This window comes from Ursus arctos, unplaced genomic scaffold (genome assembly GCF_023065955.2).
Source record: "Ursus arctos isolate Adak ecotype North America unplaced genomic scaffold, UrsArc2.0 scaffold_24, whole genome shotgun sequence".
Taxonomy (NCBI): Eukaryota; Metazoa; Chordata; class Mammalia; order Carnivora; family Ursidae; genus Ursus; species Ursus arctos.
In genome coordinates this window covers 29,719,788-29,742,568 of record NW_026622919.1, presented here as the reverse complement: position 1 = coordinate 29,742,568, position 22,781 = coordinate 29,719,788, and the positions used below count along the sequence as shown (strand labels likewise).

The 22,781-nt window shown below is 42.4% G+C and overlaps 1 protein-coding gene across 1 annotated transcript in view; it reads right to left on the bottom strand.

Annotated features, from left to right (window-relative positions):
- Nucleotides 1–9,546: 9,546 nt before the first annotated feature.
- ANKFN1 (ankyrin repeat and fibronectin type III domain containing 1) overlaps nucleotides 9,547–22,781 on the bottom strand; it is a 376,358-nt gene continuing 363,123 nt past the window's right edge. The window contains exon 20 of the mRNA XM_026517400.4: nucleotides 9,547–10,343. Within this exon, the coding sequence (XP_026373185.2) occupies nucleotides 9,547–10,343 (797 nt within the window). The remainder of the gene's footprint in view (nucleotides 10,344–22,781) is intronic.

Genomic DNA, 22,781 nt, shown 5'->3' with positions numbered 1-22,781 from the left:
TGCCACTTGCTGGCTGGGGGATACTGGGCGTGTTTCCCTTCCTTTGAGCCTCAGTTTCCCAATTTGTGCAATGTGGATGATAATGCTACCAAATTCCACAGAAAGCAGGAGATTATAAAGGCACTCAAAACATGACCCATAATGTTAGCTCCTTTCCTGCCTACCTATCCCTCCCCAGGAGCAAGCCCGAAGGGCAGCCATGGGGCTTGGCCCCTGACCTCAGTGAAGAAGCCCCCAGCTGAGAAGGAGGGGCTGTGTTCTTCCTGAAAGGGCAGGAGGGGGCAGAGGGTGTGGACCTCTCTCTCCCACCCGGAATCTCCCATTTTCTCTCACCCCCATCCTTTCGGCCTCTGCTAGTGATGTGCATTTTCCCCTCTGCCCCGGCCTCCCAAACTGACTCATTACCTCGACAGGGTAGCAACTTCCAAAACAAAACTTTTTCAACCAAGGAAAATATAACTATGGGGAGGAAAACATTTCAATATCAGGCCTCCTGGGACCCAAGGAAATGTACTGAATGTTTGTCAGGGAATGATGCTGCCCTGACTTTACGGACTTCACTGAGAGCACAGCGAGAACAATGCCTGGCACTTGGCTCTGGCCAGACCAACATGGCCCAAGGGAGGGTGCTCAAGTTGCCCCAAACTCGAAAGAGTAAAATGTGTGTCTAATATCGTGCCTCGAAGCAAGCCCCACGGTGATGGTATGAGCAGCCCCGTGCTCTGTCCTCTGCCAATCTCTCATCTTCCCTTCTACCCCCAAAGAGATGCCCATTGCAAGCCTGCAATGTCTAGCAAAAGGTCTGCTTGCTTCACTGGATTCTAGGACATGGCTAATGGAGTTCATTCCATACTTAATAATAGTGCCCCCTGGAGTTGTGCAATGCTACCCCCTCCAGGCTACTCCAGGGAAGGGACCTCAGGGTAGCGACTGGGCAGGATCTAAGAGAACAGCTGGACAGTGGTGCTGATGCCAAGTCAGGGTGCCAGGGAAGGGCCAAGAGATAACCCAGACCCCGTCCGCTGTGATTCCACAATGGCCTGGGCAGCCACGGACGCAGGAAGGGAAATAGATGGGACTGTTTTCTGAGAGAGACTGGGGTCAGAGTGAGGCAAAAGGAGGAGTTGTTGGGGGTGATGGTATTGGGAAAGGATGCTGAGCACAGATTCCTCAGTTACTTTCTCTCTCCACTTTCCTTTAGGTACAGTGGACTCCATGCCACCCACCTGCCACCACCCATCCTCCCCCACAAGACAGCACAAAACTCATCACAAAACAGAAACACTCTGGGAAGAATCTCTACTTACCCCTGGTAGGTACTTGGTGTGACTATTTTAGATTCATGGGATTTCAAAGCTGGGAAAGATCCTGCACATTCAATGGATGCCTTCATTTGTAAGTTCCGAGAGGGGAAATGTGTTGCTTGCAGTCACGGAGTACCTGACCCGGAGCTAGAGCATGGACCTCACATAAAGGGTCTCTGTGCTTTATTGTCATTATCTGTGTATGTCCCTCGCATGTCTGTTCATGCCAGAGGTCTGTTCCAGAGAGAGAGAGCTTCCACTGGTCAATCTGGGCATTGTTTTTCCTTTCCCATAGCTCTTAAGCCAATGGCATATGGCATTCTGGAAAGTCAGGAGTCCGGGGCCCTACAGCTCACTTTACTGAGCCTCAAGCCTCTTATTTGTAAAACAGAGATAAAAACACTTGCTCTGATCACTTCACAGGGCTGTTTATCAAGCTCAAACAGCATGGTGCTTGGGAAAGTGTTTTATAAACATATAGGACATTGCAGTTATCAAAAGCTTGATGGGGAAAATGGTGTGTGCTAACGTTGGCCTTATTGGGCATGGGGACCAGACTTTTGAAGGTTTTGTGGGTCCAGAAACCTCAGCGGGTGCAGCTGGGATAGGCGATGTTCAGGTCAGTCTCCTCGCTGCTTGGTCATCAGGGTTGCTATGGCGACACTCAGATAAGCGCTGGCTGGAACAACCTGGAAGCTCAAGCTGCAGCCCACGTAAAGAGTGGGTTTCTCCCCAGGCCCTTCGCTTCCTTCTGCTGGGGGGCTGACCTCAATCAGAGCCTTCTGGAGATGGTGTGTGGGGGCTAGTGGAACTCCTCACGAAGTCCTAAAGAAATACTTTGAGGCACCCCGAAGGCAAAAACTGAGCTTCATCCAAGCCATTTTAGAGAGGAGCCTCTGGCTGGCAGGCATTTGGCAAGGTCTTTGAGTCCCTGTCTTTACAGAGCGGTTGAACAACGTGTGGGAATTGACATGATTTTAAGTGATCTCTTCATCAGTGTGTCACCTTTGACGGGCGTTTGTGCCAGGAGCTATGAAATGTGTGGGAGAGGATGACCGAAAAAGGGGGGCAGTTGCCTTTGACTTAGAGCATCTGATCTAGTGGGGCATACACGTGGTGCCTAACTTCCTCTCGTCTGTATCTAATACCAGCATCAGTCCCTTCTGTGGCCTATAACTTAATGTAGTAATTATTATTATTGCTGTTATTATTACTAACAGAACTAGGAGCATTGTGCAAATTCTGAGAACGCCGTAGGCTGTGTGAAGAGGAAATGCATTTTCACAGTCAGGAAGTTATTATGAAGATCTCACTTACCGGACAAATAATATTGGGCAAGAGAATTTCCTTAGGAGCTTTTTTTTTTTTTCCTGTCACTGTAAATTGATAAGAAACTCCTGGTTTAAACTTGCCTACTTCCCTAACATAATTTTTAAAATTATTATTATAGAGAAGGAGGAGTTATTTCTCGTTGGCAGATGGAAGTCCTGGGTGTTGCTGCCTGGTGTTGCTTATCAAAAGGCAAAGCGCTCAGTGAAGGCACACTGCTTACCCAGCAGTTTGCATCGGAAAGGCCTCCCCTTTCTGTCCCTTCCCGAATACCTCCCCAGGAATGCTCATAGAAGAAAGAGGATATTAAAGAGCAATGTCATCTGTTTGGTTTGAAAAAGAAGGTAAACTTTTATTCAAAGACAGAATTAGGAAAAGAAAGTAATGGTTTGCTTAGAAAGATGACAATTTACATAGGGAAAACAGCACATTTGGCCAGGACAACAAAACAGCCCTCTGAGGCTGTCAGGAAAGCCGACCACAAACATGCCAATAAAGAGTCGAATTTGTGTGTGTGTGTGTGTGTGTGTGTGTGTGTGTGTATGTGCATGCGTGTGTACTTAAAAGAATTCTGTAAAACAGCCTAAGACAAAAATATGGTCTAAAGCAGCATATCTCCTGTCTTGGGAATTCAGGAGAACCTTCGTGCAGGTTCCTGGGATTGAAGTCATCTCTCTGCAGCGTTCTCAAAAACAAGAAATCTCAAATCTCAGCTAGAGGGAATAAGGGTAAGGGAGGAGCTTTGTGAGTGTGGAAATAAAGGGATAGAGAAATAGGACAGCACGTGCAGAAATGCACTAAAGACATTTAAACATGCACGCAGTGGAAGAAGGAGCAAGGTTAAGGTGTCCAAGCTCCTGGGTGCAACTTGGTGAGAATATTTGCTATGACAGCTGGCTGCCGTATTTTCAATACTTGGCAATAACCAATTATGCAAGAGAAATAACCCAATCAATGCTCTTGATCAGTCAAGGGCCAACTGGTCAGATATTTCCGATAATTGTTAAAACAGTGCCCCAAACTTTCAAAGTTTCAGTGAGAAGATTTTAAAAGCTCAGGCTGAAAAATGTGTGTCTCCATCGAGACTTGGAAAAACCAGCAGGTAAGCCAATCACTGACAATTCTATTAGTTTATTATTTAATTGACATTTCTCCACACTGAAGACAGAGGGCTTGGAAACTGTCCTTGAAACAGCGAAAGATCTTATGAAGAATCAAAAATACTTTTCACTTCTTCTCCCACGAACTCTATTTCAACAACATCCGGTTAGATATAAAGTATATTAGTATTCTTTAATGCTTATGAAATAAAGTCATTCCCTCTGCTAGCTAAGATTTCTTCTGTTGAGAGTTTTTCTTCCAAATACAATTAGGCAGGTAGGAAAATATCAAAAATACTTGCCATTAGAAAAATTATCTTAATTCTTGTTAACTGCTGACCTCTTCTTATAAACTGGGAGGTTGAAGAGGCATGCGTTTTACCAGTATTGTTTATGATTGAGTGTACTGGCCATTTACAATATCCATTTAAAATGTTCAAATAGTTTGCAAAAGTACATACTACAAAATATTATTGTTTCAAGAGTGGAGGTCACATTTAATACACCATACATGATTCATCTGTACATTTACAGAGGTTTAAAGCACACAAAATTGTGCAGATAATGTACTGAAGTCTAAACTTTTACATACACTCAGTTGCATACATAGCAACAAGATACATTAAGTTTTGAACAAATAACCAATAATCAGCCAAATCACTATGTACACATCAGGCAGGAAGCAATTAAACGCTGCCTAATAGAATGTCACTTAAATTACTTTTTCTATGAAACATCTCTCCCCCACTACACACACACACACACACACACACACACACTCACAGTCACACACTTCTTTAATTCTTTTTCCATCACAAATGTTAAACTGATGCTTGTGACCACGCATATGGGATATCCCCAAACATCCGGTTGGTCACAGGGCAAGAAGCAACACGGCAGCTCAAAGTGACTCAACACAACAATTTGCCAGACTTGGTTTTCATAAATCAGCTACTGGACAGTGGTTACTGTGAAAACATATTCAGACTTTCATGTCACGGACTGAAGGAAGAGGACCAAAGAGCATCAACTAATAGCTTGATAACATTTGTCACTAAGTTAAATATTGGTTTTCGCTAAAAAGTAAAAAAAAAGTATGTATCTGGAGGGGAAGGACCTCAGGGTAATATTTAAAACAACCACAAGAAACCTCCTCCTTCCTTTATCAAAACAGAATATTTTCACCGTCTACCTGTCTGGTTGTTAAACAAAACCAATTGTCTTTTTGAATGACCATTCTACAAATTCATTAATAATGGAAATAGAAGAAATAATTGAAAACGACAAATACAACCCACTGGGTGCAGATGTGGTGGAAAAACCAGAGACCCGAAATATGGCAAAATCAGTGCTTCATAAACAGTCAATGGATTTTTCTAAAAATACTTTTTGCTAATGGCAAAGTTCAACACCTCAGAAAAACTCTGAATTAGGATCTTAGAATAAGTTTCCAAGCTGTGCAACATAGTTTGAAATACACTACCCTTGTTGTTTGTAAGGCGGCATTGAAGTTGAGCTTAACAGTCGTAAGCCATGTGTTTGAACATCTTATGAGAGGTGACCCGCAAAGAAACAAGTTTTTCCCTTGTTCCCTCTACTACCTGTGAAGACGTATCATTGCTTTCCAAATAGCTCCCTTAAATTTTTCCTTCAAGGTATGACCAGGAAAAAAAAAAGAGTTCAGGTTTGCGTCACTGAATCATCTGGGAAAGTATTTCGACTTTGCGAAGGGACTTGCAACTCTCTGAGAGTGCTCTCTCGTTAACCTGTACCTACCCTCTCTGACTGGTATGTTAGAATCCAGCAGACAAACGCACCGAGACATGCGCACTGTCCGCTGTAGTTCCGCTCCGTGCAACCTTGGGAGCACTGTAAGGGAGTGTCCTCATCTTTCCAACAGTATCGATTTTAAGAAGCCAGTGACTTCTGTGTGCTGTTGACAAAACTAAGGGAGCTTAAATCCACTGAATCGGACCCCTTATAGTTCTCCCAAGAGAAAGTGAGTGCATCTTGGGTAGACCATGAAGAACAAGGGGGAGGCCAAGGAGTTGGGAATTTCTGGTGTGCCTCTTTGTCAAAAATTTCTGTCTTCAAGGGAAGAGCCGAACGCTCAGCAGAGTGCTCCTTCGTGAGGCAGGATAACAATGAATGAGAGGCCAGTCCTCTTTCCCACTTGTCTGGCACGATCTCCTGGCAAGGATAGGGTAGGTGTTTGCCAGGTGGCTCCCAGACAAGGTCTTTTTAGGGGAGTACAACAAGGCTTCAGTCATTGCTTTTCATAAAGTGCTTTGGGATCCTTCAGGAATGGGGGCTGGAGGAATATTATTACTAACTGGCTGCAACTTTCAAACCAAATGGAACCATTTTATCCAGCGTAATTATTGCTTTGAGCACTAGTGAGTGTTCTTAAAATGGAGTGGGTCTCATCTTTAAGTACCCACTTCGTAAAATACCCATTCCCTAGAGTAAATGTTTTTAATTACTGTCTCCCAGTTCCCCTCACCAATTAAGAGAATGTGATAGCCTTGTAAATGGTTGCCAAGTGTATACATTTGTGACTTGCGTTTTCCAGGCTGTCTTCCTCAATGAATAGTGAGCAAGAGTGAAATCAATGATGTCTAGCCCAATGTGCCCTATGGCAGCCTGGCTGAGGAGGACAGGCTTTCTCCTCTTCTAAAAGAGCAATGAGAAGATGTACGCTGATAATAGCTACACTCTGCGAGCTCCTTCTGGCCCAGGAGAGTGTTTCGTTCTTGATTCTTTTGTTTTTCCATGGGACTTAGAATACAGACAGACATATGGGAGGGATTTGGTAATTGATTTTTGAGGGTTTTCACAACTGACGAGAGCTGGACAATACAAGTGAGAGCTAAGCATGGTAGAAAAATTATGGGACAGGAGAGTTTCCTTGAGAGGCTTCCAGACTGGACTTAAAAAAAAAAAAAAGACAAAGTCCATCATATCCAAAACAAAACAAAACAAAATCATCAACATAAAATAAAACAAACAAGCAAACCAAAAAATCCTCAGAAGTTGTGAAGTCTCCATAATGAGAGGCCTGGACATACAAATAAAGGATGTGAATTAGAGAACGTAATTGTCTCTCACAGGAATCTGTTCATTTAAACGAGGCTCACAAGACTTTGCAAAGTGGAGGTACAGGTGGAGGGTACCTACTTGAACAAATGGCGAATTACTGAGGACCTAAATCCACTTCTATATAGGAATACTTCTGGATAAATGCATTTTTCAAGTTGAGTCATTGTGCCCCATGAAATCGAATGTGCAGTATTCATTTTATGGGTGTGCCTCTCTTCCTCATAGAAGGTGAAAAAATAACCCTTGTTCTCAATATAAATTAGTGGGTTTGGGTTTAATGCAATTTTACTTCATGAGTCGTTATTTGGTCCAATGTGCCAGAACTTGCTGACCAAATGAGGGGCCAGAAGGGTGGGTCAGTCTCTGCTTTTGCTGCCTGTTGAATGCCTCCCACCTAATGCACAGTCACAAGCTTCCTTCCACACCACCAGGAAGGTCATATCAGAGAATCACTTGGTTTCTTAGTTTTTGACAATTCCAGCTTTCAACATATATAATCTGTCCCATAATTAGAAATAAGTAGAAACTGAGTGCAGATGACTCTGTCATTTTTGTTATTAAAGGGGAGTCATATGGTATGTAATTTGAAATGACATTTCTCTCAAATTTGCTTTTTAATTAAGTTAGCTTAGATGTCGATTATGTGAAATTTGTATTTCCTGGCAACAAGGAGCTCTGTGATAATGGAAATCTGTTAGGTAAAGGATGGAGAAAAGGATTTGAGTTTAGAATTAAAAGATAATCTACAAACTAGGTAAGTAGCCTATAGGCAATCGAAATTTGACTAGGCGTGTATCGATTCCCAAAGGGCCAGCCTACTGTAAAGGGAATGGTTCTGCGTTCTGACCCTAATTCTGAGACTAAACTAGCGCTGTGACCTTGAGCAAGTCACTTAACCTCTCTTGCTTTAATTGTCTCATCTGTAAACACAAGGACTTGGATTAATTTTATGGTTTCCTTTCTAGCTCTAACACTCCATATACATAGAGTTCACTCAGAACAGAAGAAAACTGCATTTTAAAATCCTTGCAGGCATGGAAAAGGAGCCACAGTGATTCTGCTCAAGATTCTTTGTGTGTGTGTGTGTGGGGGGGTTGTTCACTGAGTACAAAATCTCTTAAAAAAATAAAGATTGAGCTCTGGGCCTTAGTTTTCTAATGACCATAGGCCATGGGCCAAATCTGTACCTTTCCACCAGGGTAATTATTTATGTTTAAATCAAATGTTTTAAAAATGGAATGGATCGGAATAACATTGTGAACAGGGGACTTTGTATGAACTCCCATGAGGAGGAATGGTAGAACTGTGAGGACAGGGGTAGGGCCCATAAAGAGCAATATTTAACCAGGATGCCTGTGAAGCAGAAAAGGACCATTTAGAATATCAGTAAACTGAATGAGTCTTGGCTCCGGGAAATGAGAGAAGGCTCAGGCCTTTTTTGAATATGCAGTGTGATTTCTCTTTGATTTGGGTTTCTCATTTGTGAGAAAGGCAGGTGGGAGGCATTGAGACCAAAGCATGAATTTCAGGTGTCTCAAAGCATAGCCTTGGAACCACTGACTGGGACTTCTAGGGAAAGATTTTTCCTGAGGCCAACAGTCCAGCTGATCTCAGGGCAAAAAAAGGACTTGAAGGGGTGAGTTGAAACCCTTTTCAATTCAAGCCAGCAACCCAGGCCCTGGACAATCTGTCCTGTGACCTGTGATGTAGGGGTGAGTAGATGAGCCACTGTGGCTGTAAGAACTTCATCAACTGCTGGGCCATATCTGAAGGGCACTTTCTTCAATGACATTCAAACACTTAAGAATCTGAGCAGATCCACTCTCATTTTCAGAGACAAAGCCTCATGGACATACTTATCTTAGGATTGTAGAGGAAATGCATTTTGCTCATCTCTCTCTACCCCCTCTGTCTTATTTTTGACCTAGGTTTTCACTTAATTCAGCTATGTCCCTGCACCCTGAATAATTTAAGGCCCATTTCCATGCTTGAATGGGAGCTGAGTGTGTAGGAAGGCCTGCTTTGTGCCCTATTTTACGTTTGCAAGACAAAGCTAGAAGCAAAGCATCCTGTACTTTTGCTTCTGGTGGTTTCCGCACAGCACTAAATGAAGAAAAGGCCTGCCTCTTAATCATATATCGGTGCTGATGGATAAACGGTGACCAGTTGATAACCCTGTACTTTGCAATGACTTGGTTTAGCTGACTGGGAACCTAGAACAAGTCCACTTGACCTTGTGCCCTGAAGATACAACCTGGGCTTCTTTTCCTTGAACTCTTCTAAAGGTTTGCAATGGAAGGGAAAACTATGCTTAATCTTATTTTCAGCTCTAGAACCCCCCCCCCCCCCGAATCAATCACAAATTCATGAAAGAGCCCTAAACCCAAAGGTCAGATTACAGAGTTAGCTGCAGAACTGAGGGTGGCTCTTTAGGTAGCCCTGCCTCAGCCACGGGTGCCCCCCAACAGGTCGGCATGTTTGAACCACTGTCTAGGGCTCCATGTTGACACAAAAGCTCTTCTATGTCCTGAACTGGGAACAACACTGACAACTCTCACCTCCACCCAACTCTTTCCTAAAAAAGAGGGCCTTGAACCTGTAACTTTTGGAGTTTTAATATTCAAACCATTTAAAAAGGGATGGGGACACAGTGAGGATGGGCTGGAGGGAGGGTGTGGAAAATGCAAGGGCGTGCGGTGGAACTGGGACTCTCCCTAAAGCATGCTGCTGAGTATTTCTGACACTGGGGAGGTGGTCGGGCCCTCGGGGCTCATCTCTGGACCCGTGGGGCTGGGCAGGCCCGAGTGGCCTCCGGGGGGCGGGCTCAAGGCAGCCCAGGGCTTTGCGTCCACCAGGGCCGTGGAGTAGGGCTCCACGTAGATGCGGCGTACTGCAGGCCTTGGGTCCTGGAGGCTGCTCTTCCCCTCCTCCGGGAGGCTCGTGGTATGCGCTAGAACCAGGCTCCGGGGCCCATCGGGGGCTGGTCCCAGCCGCTCCGCCTGCGCGGGTTCCTGGGCCAGGCCGAAGGCCCGGGACTGGTGGTGCGTGTAAACGCCCTCGGACAGCGACAGCGACTGCGTCTCGCTGTGCATGCGCAGCCAGCGGTGGTGGCGGCTGAAGCCGCCGTAGTGCTGGTGCTTGGCCGGCTTCCGCTTTCCCAGGAAGCCCAGCGGCGGCCGCGAGCCCGGCGCCATCTTGGCGTGGGTTTTGGACGCGAAGCCGGTGAGTGTCAGGCTGTGGAGGACCTCGGCGCACGAGTGGTCAGGATCTGGACCCGGGACCTGACCCTGGGGTTCCTGACTAGACCCCAGAGGACTCTTCATGTCATGCACCTGCAGGACGTCGGGGGCGCTGCCACTTAGGCCGCTTAGCGCTTGCTGGGCGATGTCGTGTGATGACAGGTACACCAGGTCCAGGTCCCGGGGGCTCAGAGCATCGCTGGAGTCGTAGTCGCTGTCGGTGGGGAGGAAGACTTCTGAGCAGCCTTCTTCATCAGAGCAGGGCTGTGAGTCTGCAAAGCCAGAGACCCCGGTTAGAAAAGAGAGAAACTCTAAGCCGGTGCCTGGTTCATGGAGGTAGGAGTCATGTGGTTGAGCCCTCCCCACCCCAGTGCCTAGAAGGGCCCTGTGCTCTATTTAACGGTCTCTCTACCTCTTGAAGGTAGGCCCCACGTTTTGGTTTTGCACAGGGCTCTGTAAATTATGTAGTGGGTCCTGTGCTTAGCTTAAGGGAAAGGAAGGAGAGGAACTTGGACAGGTCCAGCCTGGACAGTGGCAGAGGGGAATGTGTCGTCATTCCCCACGTGCACTTTTATTATTGGCTGGGCATGTGTAGAGAGGATGAAACAGGAAAGAAAGCTGAATGTTATTCATTTATTCATTTCTTATCCTTATTTCAGAGATGATTTTTGCATTCGATAAAGTAGCAGGAACTTAAAAAGTAGCAGGGAGGGAAGAAGAGGTGTCACTATGGGGACTGAAGTCAGGTTAACCGGGTTTCAAATCCTAGCTATTCTCCACCTACTTGTTCTATGATCTTGGGAGAGTTACTTAGGTTCTTTGAGCTTTACTTTTCTTATATGTAAATTGGGGATGATAATAGAACTTCTTCCCTAGGACGACTGTAAAATAGAAATTGATTATGTTTATAAACATTTACCCCAATGGTCAGGTGTTTAAAAAGAAAAAAAAAGCAAAAGTAAGGACAAACAAAAAACAAAAACAGAAGTAAGATGAGAGGCAAAAATAAGCCTCAAAGTGCATACTATAGTGACCATAAGTGAGCCACAAGTTTAGTTCTATAGATATTTGTCATTTAATGCACTAGTTGTTCATATCTTTTTCTCCCTCAGTCAGGTTGTACATTTCCGTGGGGCAAGGACTGTCTTAAAAATCCTTTGAATTTCCCACAGAACTCAGCCCAAGGTAGGTACTTGGTAAATATATGCTAATTTTGAAAGCATATATTTATTTAAAAACATGAAAGTGCTCTTAAAAATATTTATTTGGAAACATGCAAGTGCTCTTAAAGAGAAAAATCACTAGGTGCGCCCGGGTGGCGCAGTTGGTTAAGAGGTTGACTCTTGGTTTCGGCTGAGGCGGTGATACCGGAGTTGAGAGATGGAGCCTAGTGTTGGAAACCGAGTTCAGCAATAAGTCTTCCCCAGAGTGTCTCTCCCTCTCCCTCTACCCCTCCCGCTCGTGCTGTCTCTTTCTCTCTCTCAAATAAATGAAATAAATAAAAAAAGAAAATGAAAAATTGCTAATCTACAAATCAGGCAATCCCAATAAAAAAAAAATCTCTGTAGGATTTTTAAATGGAATTTAGTAAACTGATGTTTAAAGTTTTCTGGAAGAGAAAATTTATGAGAACAGCCAACATTTTTTTTTAAAGATACAATAAGGAGGAGCCTGATTTACCAGATATCAAAAAAAATTTTTTTTTTTAAAAGATTTTATTTATTTATTTGAGGGGGGGCGGGGAGAGAAAGAGAGAGAGAGAGAACAAGCAGGGGGAGTGGCAGAAGGAGAGGGAGAAGCAGGATCCACTGTGCAGGGAGCCCGACGTCGGGCTGGATCCCAGGACCCTGGGATTATGACCTGAGCCAAAGGCAGATGCTTAAGCGACTAAGCCACACAGGTGCCTCCAAAAAATACTACGGAGTTTTGATAACTAAAACTTTGTAGTATTGGTGTACAACTGGACAGATAGATCTGTAGAACAGAATAGTAAAGTCCACAAATAGTGGTAATTCTGTGTGATAACATATGGTAAAGATAACATTTCAAAGTAGGGGAATGAATAGATTATTCAGGATATAGTTGGGACAATTGGCTATCCCTTTAGCAAAATAATTAGAGAAAATTCTACCTCATGGCATATATAAACATAAATATCGTGGAGCTTAAATGTGACAGGCAAACCCTACGAGTAACAGAAGACAATATGTTTGTAATTTTAGGGTGGCATGGTCTTTGTAAGCAAGACAAAATCCTAGAAGTCAGAGAAGTGACACATTTGACTGCATCACAGTTTAATACTTTGTAAACCAAATGATTCTATAAACAAAGTAAAAAGGTAAGTGATAGATTGGAAGAAAACAGTAATACTATGTATAACAAAAGATTAATAACCAGAATATATAAATAACTTCTATAAATCCATAAGAAGACAGTCCAAATGGGCAGCGGATAATCAGTTCTCCAAAGAATAATTAATACAAATGGCCAATAAACATAATAAAGATGTTCAATTTAGACTATAATTACTAATTAGGTGGTAATTAGGGAAATGCTAGTTGAAACAACAAGACATGTTTTTGCCCATCAGATTTGCTAAAAATAAAAAGAGTGATAATCTCATGTGTTGGTGATGTGTGGGGAATCAGGGACGTTCACAGAATGATGCTGGGGATATAAACTAGCACAGCTCTTCAGATAATGTTTTGGTAGACTCTATTAAAAATGTGCATGTCATTTGTCCCAGCAAGTCCTTTTTTAGGTATCTGTGTTTGAGAAACTGTCACTCTGTGTACACAGAGGCATTTACAAGTTGTTTACTCTAGTGTGATTTATAATAGCAAAATGAGAAAGAATCTCGTGGCTGAGACTGTGTGAAAGGAAGACTTAGAGGCACCAAAGAATTATTAAGAAAAGAAAAATCATTTAAGAATAATAGCTTATTTGCGAAGTTCTGCAAGGGAGTCCAAATTCAGGACTGGCTTGCTGATTGAAAAATACAACAGGTATTTAAAGTAAAAACCCACAGGATTACAAGGTTATAGTTACATTGTTCATGGTGGAAAATCAGACATGATTATCATAAGAATATTGCAGACTTCAGGGAAAATTTTTGTTTTGTTAAGGAGTTAGTAATTTACACAAGCAGGATTAAGGTTTCTTCTATTTTAGGAAGTAGAACCAGATGTAATCCCCCCCCCTTTTTTTGCTTGTTTGTTTATTTCAGTGTCAGGGCGTGAAGTGCTTCTTTTCTTTCTCTTTTTCCTGACTATGGAAGATGATGTGTGCGCTTACTCACTGGCAGGCAAGATTTCAGTTTTGTTCTCTCACTGCCGGCTGCTACCCAATATTTATTTTCCTTTTTTGGTTACAAATCTTAAATTTTCTTGAAACAGCAATGCACTCATGTACACCACATTTTTTTCAGCTTCCCTTGCAGCTAGGTATGGCCCTATAACTAAGTTCTGGCCAATGAGTTAGAACTGAAAGTACTATATGAAACTTCTGGAAGGCTGCATAAAGGGAGCTGGCTTATCTTGGAGGTAGGCCACTTCGTTTTTTTCTCTTCCCTTTCAGTTGCCTTTAACAAGATGTGTTGGCTAGACTCATGAGGCAACCTTGGGAAAAAAGCCATATTATAGGGTGTTGGAGCTGAAAAATGGAGCATGGAGTCTAAGGATCATGGAGTCTACATACCAACAATGAATTGTCTGCCTCTGGGCTTCTTTCACACAAGAGAAATGAAGTATCTTGTGTTCATGACACTCTTATATGGGTTTTTTGTGACATGAATCCAAACTTAATCCTAACTGACGCATACCTGAATGTCTGTTATTAGGAGGATGGTTTAAAAATTTGGGCACATCTGTATTATGGAATATTGTCCAGCAGCTACAAAGGATGAGATCAACCCATATTTTGTTCTTTAAATAATGTTTACCAAAAAGGACTCCCTTTTCTACTTTTCTGAGGTCTACTCATCTGTTCAGGGTTTCCCCCAAACATAGCCTTCTTTAAAAAACATTCCCCAACTATCCCAGAAAAAATTGCTTACTTGTCTGCATTTCTCTAACACTTCTTGCTTCTATTATCCTTTGGCACTTAGCCTGGATAGACTTATATTATTAGTTGTCTTTTTTAATGCAAATATAACATCCTGGATTCCTGGCTGGATCAGAGCCCTCTTAGGGCAAATATATTTAATTCATCCATTCATTCAACAATGAAGATTCTGTTTTGCTTGAGCTCCTGCTCTAACAGAAGCACTGTACTTGATGCCCAAGTAAATATAAAATTAATAAGAAATGATCTGTCTCCAGGGAGTTTACTGTTCTAATGGAAGTATAGGGCATGTATGCATCTATGAGACTGGAAGAACATACATTTTGTAAGAGGAGTTTACCAAATATGATGCAGGTTTTAGGAAAGAGATCACATTTCATTAGGGCAGACTGATAAGACACTCTGTCATCTCTTATTTATTTATTCCCTCATTCATCTCTATTCTCTGTCTAAATTAATTTATTTCTTTTTTTTTAAAGATTTTATTTATTTATTTGACAGAGATAGCCAGCGAGAGAGGGAACACAAGCAGGGGGAGTGGGAGAGGAAGAAGCAGGCTCCCAGAGGAGGAGCCCGATGTGGGACTCGATCCCGGAACACCGGGATCACGCCCTGAGCCGAAGGCAGACGCTTAACGACTGCACTACCCAGGTGCCCCTAAATTAATTTATTTCTTCATCCACTTTCAAAAAGTGATTTAGGCAGCTATTAATAATAATATGCAAATGATGAGAGGATTAGAAACCAGAAAGGAAGAAGAAACAGTACAAGTAGTCCTATTCGTAATGTGGGAACAGGAAAGGAATTTTGGGAAAATGAGGCTACAAAAGTAAGATGCCAGTGATTGCACTCTAAATTTAAAGAATTTATCCTAGGAAAATTAAGGCTATTTTCATGCAGGACTTGTGCATGAATCTTCATAGTAATTTTATTCGTATTAGCCCCAAACCAGAAGCTACCCAGATATCCTTTAGTGGATGAATTGTTAAACAAACTGTGGTACATCCACACTAAGGAATACTACTTATCAATAAAAATAAAGAATTCCATTTATGTAACATTCGTGAAATAATTATAGAGATGAAGAATAGATAGTAGTAGCAGGGGCAGAGATGGGGGGGTAAGGCAATAAAGGGGGAACAGAGGGAGTTTTGTGGTGATGGCACAGTTGAGTATCTTGGTTATAGTGGTGATTACCCAGGGCTACACATATGATACAAGTGCATAGAGTCATACAAGTGAGCCTGAATGCTTGTGTGCATGTGCAGGCACATGCATGCACACACGTGTGCACAGTGTATACATACCTAGTGAAATCTGGATAAGCTCTGGATTGTACCAGCTTCTCCATTGTGATATTGTATAAGAGCTGTGTAAGTTGTTGACGTTGGGGAGGTTGGGGGAAGGGTACGTGGAAATTCCTGTATATTTCTTTGCAACCTGCTGTTTCTTTAATTATTTCAAAATAAATGGTTAAAAAGAGGGAATTGAATATTTTAAAAGGTGTGTGTGTGGGGGGGAGCCAGAAGAGAGTAGTGAATCCTAGATAAGGAGTTTGTACCTAATTTAGGATTTAGGATATTTCTGTAGCAGTTAGGATGTAAGATGAACTGGATGAAGAGGAAACAGACAGCAGGAAGGCCAACCAGGAGGCTGAGGTCCAAGCTATGTTTCTTTTAAATATTTATCTTTTTCAGGTTGTCGGGCTGTGCAGGAGCAGTGGTTATGTGGAGGAAAATAGAAATCCAGGAAAGTTACTTATTCAAAGATGTTTACTAAGCACCTGTTTTGTGCTAGGCAGATAGGGTATCTGCTTTTAAGCAGCTCATAGAGAGTGGATTAAAATAAATAAGTGAAAAGTACAAAAGATTAATTTCAGATAGTGCAAAGTTCTGTGAAGAAAATGAAACTGGGTATCAGGTAGAGAGTGACTTGGGAGGAAGGTTCTTTTGCTAATGTAGCCAGGGGAGGAATCCCTGTAGAGAAGGGAGTCTAGGTAAGACCTTGAGGATCAGAAGGAACCAGCTGTGTGACAGTTTGAGGGAAGAGTGTCCCAGACAACTTGGAGAAGTGAGTGTAAAGGCCCTGAAGTGACTAGCAGGTTTCAAGGCTTAGTGTCTGAATGGTGGTATCTTCATTAAACTGGAGGAGTTAAACGCAGCAGGGTTAGGCAGTGGATTTGGGCTGGGTTGGGCAGTGGAAGAGGTGGTAAATTTACTTTGGGACAGATTGAGCTTGAGGGGTTGGCCAGGATATTTTGGAGGAGATGGAATGAGAGTCTGGTGGGTTGCAAGGCTGAGGGAAGATGTTTGTGGGTAGAGAAGAAGGAACTACTGGAGAGGGAACTATTGAAGATATAAGAGTGGTAGCCTGATGGACACAACAAGAAGGGTGATCACTTGTGAGCACCAGTACTGGCATTGGTTTTTAGTGAAGAAGATCAGAAGGGCATGAGGTAGGGAAGAAGATAGATATAAAGAGATTTTCATGTTAGAAGGAGATAATTGGATAAAGGCTTGGGCTGAACAACTTTAATAATCTTAAAACAAGTTTTAGATGGCACTTTTCCTCATCTTTTGTGAGAAAAATTGGGCATTACAAGTAACAGGGTCTCAGAACTATGGGTTGTTTTTGATAATGGGAGCAACACGTACTGTCAGTGTGATGAGGAAGAGAGGTTAAGTGAAGATTTGAAATTGGGCTGCAAGTAAGATCCAAAGAATTGACTTCAGTGGAGCTTCTCTGTCTGATCAGTGTTGTCTATTCAGCTGTCCACATGTATTCATTTGTGTCCACACTAGTAACAGCAATACCTGACATTTTCTCAGTGCTTACTGTGGGCCAGCCATTATGCTAAGTAGTCTAGTCTAAAAGTCTAGGTCCTTTAACCTATTTAATGCTTATAACAATCCCATTGTGCAGATTAGAATATTAAATATTAGGGTTATTAAATTTTCTAATTCATATATAGCTGATAAGTAGCAGGATAGGAGCTCACATGCAGATTTGTCTCACTCCAAAGACCTGCCATACTGCTATTCACTTTAGCATTTTCATGGCTTTCCGTGGAAGCTTCTTGAGGGCTGCCACCTGGTTCATTTAATCTACTTTGTGTGGGACCCATTGATATTAATATTAATTAAATATAAACCCAATTAAATAATAACCTAATTAAATAATAACCCAATTAATATTAATTAAAGTCCTAGTAAGTGCTTCCTGATGTTGCTGCTGCTAGAGAACATGTTAGGTTTTACATTGGTTTCCTGTGGCTTCTGTAGCAAATCACCACACACTGTGTGGCTTAAAACTGCAGAAATGTATTCTTTCACAGCTCTGCAAGCCAGAAGTCTGAAATCAAGGTGTCAGTGCGGCCGCACTCCCTCTGGAGGCTTTAGGGAAGAGTACTCTCTTGCACTTCCAGCTTCTGGTGGCTGTCGGCCTTGTTCGTGGTGGCATCATTTCAGTATCTGCTTCTGTATTTACATGGACTCTCTTCTGTCTCTGATAAGGACACTTGTCATTGGATTTAGGGATCACCCTGATAATCCAGGCTGATCTCAACTCGAGATCCTTAATTACGTCTGCAAATAAGGTCACATTCACAGGTTACGGGGGTTAGGACATGGACATATCATTTTAGGGTTGCCATTCAATCCACTAGAAGTCTGATAGTAAAAAATGTAACTACAAGCAACTGCTGAGGAGTTTGTACACTCTCTTCCTCTTTCCAGCCCACACTCAGGTCAAGCACTCTGCAAGAGCAGTTTGCACTTTGACCTCTCAGCATACAAATAGTGAGCGTTTATTGTTTGCAGGGGACTAAGGAATATATGAAGGTGTGCCTCAAAGGTCTGACCTTCTTATTTTCAACAAGGAGTCATATTTTAAGACTCTCAGGAAGTAGCTGTGCTGATTTCCCCAGGTACAGTTAGTTGCTTAGTTCTCTTTTCTCTTACGGCATTTTATTTATATCTCTGTTATTGCATTTATCAAGGTTTATTATAAACTATCCATTTGCATGTTTTTCTCCATTATTGAACCATGAACTATAGGGGCATACACTATATCTTCTTCATCTCTGCTCAGTAAATGTTGAAGAAGTCAGTCAGTGAAGGAATGGATCAAGGAGGGAGTCAAGCAGAGGGACATGCAGAATCTTCTGTGTTTCCTGGATCATCTAATCCGAACATGGATAGTAGACCATAAGGACGTCTTATGCAGACTGCGACTTAATCATCATTGCGTTATTAGCCTCTTGTGCTTTTTCTCTGGTGCATACAAAGCTCTCAGTAAAGTATGTTGAATTGATTGAAACTAAAACAAATACTGAAATCTGGGAGCATAAAGAGTGAAATTTGACTGCCTCTTAAAAACAATACTGAAAGCAGCCTGGAAGGAGCTAATTTACTTAATCTGCCATAGAAATTCCTGAAAACAATCACCTAAATCATTTTACTTTATATTTGGTGATGCTTGACTTAAGAATCAGCCTGACTGTAGCTGTAAGATAGAACAACTGTCTTAAAATCAGACAGACCTGGGCTGAAGTCCTGTCTTGCTTCTTACCGTGTATGTGATCTTGAGCAAATCACTCTGAACCTTCCTTCCTCTACGGCACGTAGGTAATTGCCTGTCTCCGTGGGTGCTGTGATAATGATTCAGTTAGGCTGCTAAAAATACTTTAAGTGCCATTCTACCCTTAAATATTTAGAGAGTAACTAGAAAACGTATTGAGAGGTGACTCATTAAAATACAAACCAGTAATCAGATAACTTCAAGATTTTGCTGTGAGAATGCTGTTGATAATAAAGGAGAACTGTAATCTCTGTATGGCGTCTTGTGCTGGTGGTGATCTAGTTCAGTCTGTAATTCCCAACCTAGATTTAGCAGTGAATTAGTAAATGATATACCTTCTTTACCATAGCTCCTGAGCACAAGGGAGATAGGAGATAAATTAAAAGAAGAGCTAGTAGTAATTGTCATAACCCAAGGAGAGGAAAACGGGCTTGGGTATGGAGTGGTAAGTATTATCTTGTAGGTTCATGGACCTACAGTTGGGAAACACTGTTCTAGTAGGAATCTAAATATTTGACTTCCATGGTGGTTGTATTATTTATTATAAGACTTAGTGGAACCTATTGCTTAGAGTGGGATACCCCTCCCAGAACAAGCTGGGAAAATCTCCAGGATGCCAGCCAGGGCACTGAGGAGAGTTTCCAGGGACTTAGGCCACTGCCACTCCCTCCCTTCCTGGAAGAGAATGCAAAGTGCAGCTTCCATCCCCAGATTCAGGCCATATGCTCCATTAAGCATTGTAGGCACCTTGCCCAGTTGTTATTTTACTAAACCTGGTTATGCTCCTCAATTTCCCTTAGAAGGCCCACTGGGCAGGCTAGCATTGGTAGAACCTTGCGTTTCCCCTCTGACTGACCCAGGAGCTATTTGATGAAAGTTCTGCCCATAGTATTAGTGCTGGCTTAGGAAGCTTGGCTTTCTTGCCATTGTAATGGGTGTTGCAACTCCTGGTCTCTGTGGATCAGGCCAACAACAGCAGAGTAGAGTTGATGTGGATTTTGAGGGCGTTAATGTGGAGATGACATTTCAGGAAAGAATAATTGATTTAAAGCTATTGCTTTTCTCTTAAAGGCAGGGGGCATGGCAGGACAGAAAGACAGAAATAATAAGCACCATCTGCCCTAAAAAATCTGTCTTCACCTTTTTAATGTACCACTGTCCAAATCTGTATTTTTTGTGTGCTTCACTGAATCTATTTCCAGTGTGTTTGAGTAGAATTTAAATAATTTATAAATGAAGAATTAAAATAAATCTCTCATCAGGCCTTGGGTGGAACCTCAGGGGTTTGTTCACCTGATTTCCCAAGAGAAATAACACCTTCATATTCCTGTTGATTTTTTGAACTGTTTAGTTTATACTGCAGCGTTCTTAACTTCATCTGGGAAAAGGTTACCAGGAAGATTTACATTTGGAAGATCAGGATAATCTTCAGATGCATCTGAAGGAAACAACGCCCCCCTCCCCTCTGTTGCCTCACCCATGCGTCACTAGGAGAAACAGCAGTATTGGAAAAAAAAATTGCTGCTGCCTGTGACCACTATACCCACAGAAAAGGAGTGGGAGAGAAAATACCCATGTGATGGACCAAATCGTTCCACCCCCTGCCTTGAGTTGCCTTTTCTAGGAGCCAACTTTCCCCCTTGGGTCCTTGGGAGATGCTTAATTTTAATTGACTCAGAGGAGTTCTACTTTGTGTTTGAAAACCACACGGAAATGGGAAGTTAAGTTAAAGAGTTCCACTCCTCCTCCCTGCCCCGCAACACACGCAGATACACACAGACAAATCCAAGGTACTCAACAGCCTCAAAACAGAATCTTGGGCTGGCAGTTTTGTGACAGGCTCCTCAGAAGTTAGGTGAGCCCTACCCACACAGAATGGAATTGTATTGCAAACTCTGCTCTGTGAGCAACTCACTAGGGATGATCCTCTAAACTGGATTTTTTTTCCTCTTCATAAATGGTCTCCAAATAAAAGTAGCCCCTCTAGTGCAGAGGACAGAGTGTGCAGGAGCAGATTTCATGGCTCTGAAATGCTTTTGCTTTTGTGAGGGGATCGGACCACTAAATGTTTTCTCCCCAGTTTCCCTGTCACTGGGTTCCATTTTTCATTTGCTTCCCTCCACGTCTTTGTGTTTTACAGCCCATGGAATCTTGGCTTCAGAGAAATAAATGGACCCAAGAGAGAGTTATATTTTAAGGAACAGAATGATGATCACTCACATTTTAGGTTAATAATAAAATCCAAATGTAATTGGCCAGATCCTCCCAGTAGAGAGTGTGTGTAACCCGTCATCTGGCCAATATGAGAGTTTGGCACTTCTGTGGCACAGGAGAGGCCACCCTCATACAGCCAAGGGGACCTCCTTAGGACCCTGTGGTCAAGAGAACGTTAGACGCTGGGAAGGTTCTGTGAGCAGAGAAGGCAGGCAAAGGCTGTGAAGGTGGAAGGAGAATTGAAGAGTTTTCTGCAGACTTACGTAAATTGTGGAACAACACAGGGAATAAGTCTATTCTGCCTTTTAAAAAATGCCCTTTCAACCCTGAACCTCTCTAGCTACTGCCCTTCCTCACTCTTCTCTTTCACAGCGAAGATTTTGAAGAGTGTATCCTTTCTGGTTCCATTCCTTTACTTCCCATTTATTCCTTGATCTACCTCTGTTCAGTTTCTATCTCTTTCCCTTCACAAACTGCTATCATCCAGGTTACGGATGACTTCCCTGTTGACAAGAAAACAAACCCAATAGAAGCTTTTCAGTTTTATTTAACCTCTCACCATTGTGACATGCTTTAATTTCTGTGACACTACTCTCTTGTTTTTTATCTTCTTCCTCCGGTTGTTTCTTGGTCTAAGAAGTCTTGCTGTCCATTCCACAGGGATCCTTCCAGACTTTCCTCTCCTTACTCTAACTTCTATCTCTTGGGAATCCCAAGCATTTTTGTAGCTGTACCATTCATATGTCAATAATTCTTAAATCCATATTATTAGTCCACTTCGGTGTCCTGAGCTCCAGACCCCATAATCCTTTTTCTCTACTGAATGTTTCTTTTTGTGTGGAATGTCCTAAACTAACTTGAATTCAACATGCCCAACCACCCAAGCTTGTTTCTCCTCTGGTCTGACCTTTTTTTGGTAAATGGCTTCATGATATTCAGAGACACTCAAGCCAGAAAACTTGGTATCCTGTTACTAGCTTTGTAATTGATCTCCCTGCTTCCAATATTGTCCCACTGTGGTCTCTTCCATACAACAGCCAGATTTGATTTTAAAGAGTAATTCAGATCATATCAATCCTTGTTTAAAAGTTTCCAATAGCTTTCCATCACAAATAGAATAAAACCAAACTACGTTACCTTGGCCATGCCTGATCTGGGCCCTGCCTTTCTCTGTATCCTCTCTCTCTCACCACTAGCCCCTTTATTTGCGCTGCTCCAGTGACTTTGGCTTTCTTTTTATCCCTCACCCACTTCAGGGCCTATTGCTCTTTTATTGCCTGGAATATTCCCAACTCCAGATCTTTGCATACTGGCTCTTTTACTATGGTTGGTTCTGCCGATCAGCCTAGTGAATTCAGCACTCCCCGCTCATCTTGATTCCTGTTTTGTATTATACATCGGAATTTTCACTATATGAAATTATCTCGTTTATGTTTTCATTGTTACTTTTTCTAGAACATAAACTCTATGGAAGTGGAAACTTTGTTTTATCACTATATCCCTGTTACCTCAAGGAGTACCTGGAACACAGTGGATAACCAATAAATTTTTTTTTTTTTTTTAACTGAAAAGAGAAAAAGGCTGAACAATGTCTTTGGACCCTGAGTTCAGCCAGACTGCTTACAGTTCCCTGAACTACAATACAGCTGCACGCTCTGCTTCCTTTGCCTGTAATGCTCTCTTCTTTCCCCCTTTTGACTCAACTCCTGCTTATCCTTTAGTACTTTGTCACCCCCTCCAGGAAGCTCTCTTCGATCTTACGAGTTTACGGTTAAACATCCAGAAGACTCCATTAGCACCCTATACACATCCTCATCATAGCATATATGCAATTACCATTAAATTTTGTTAATGTA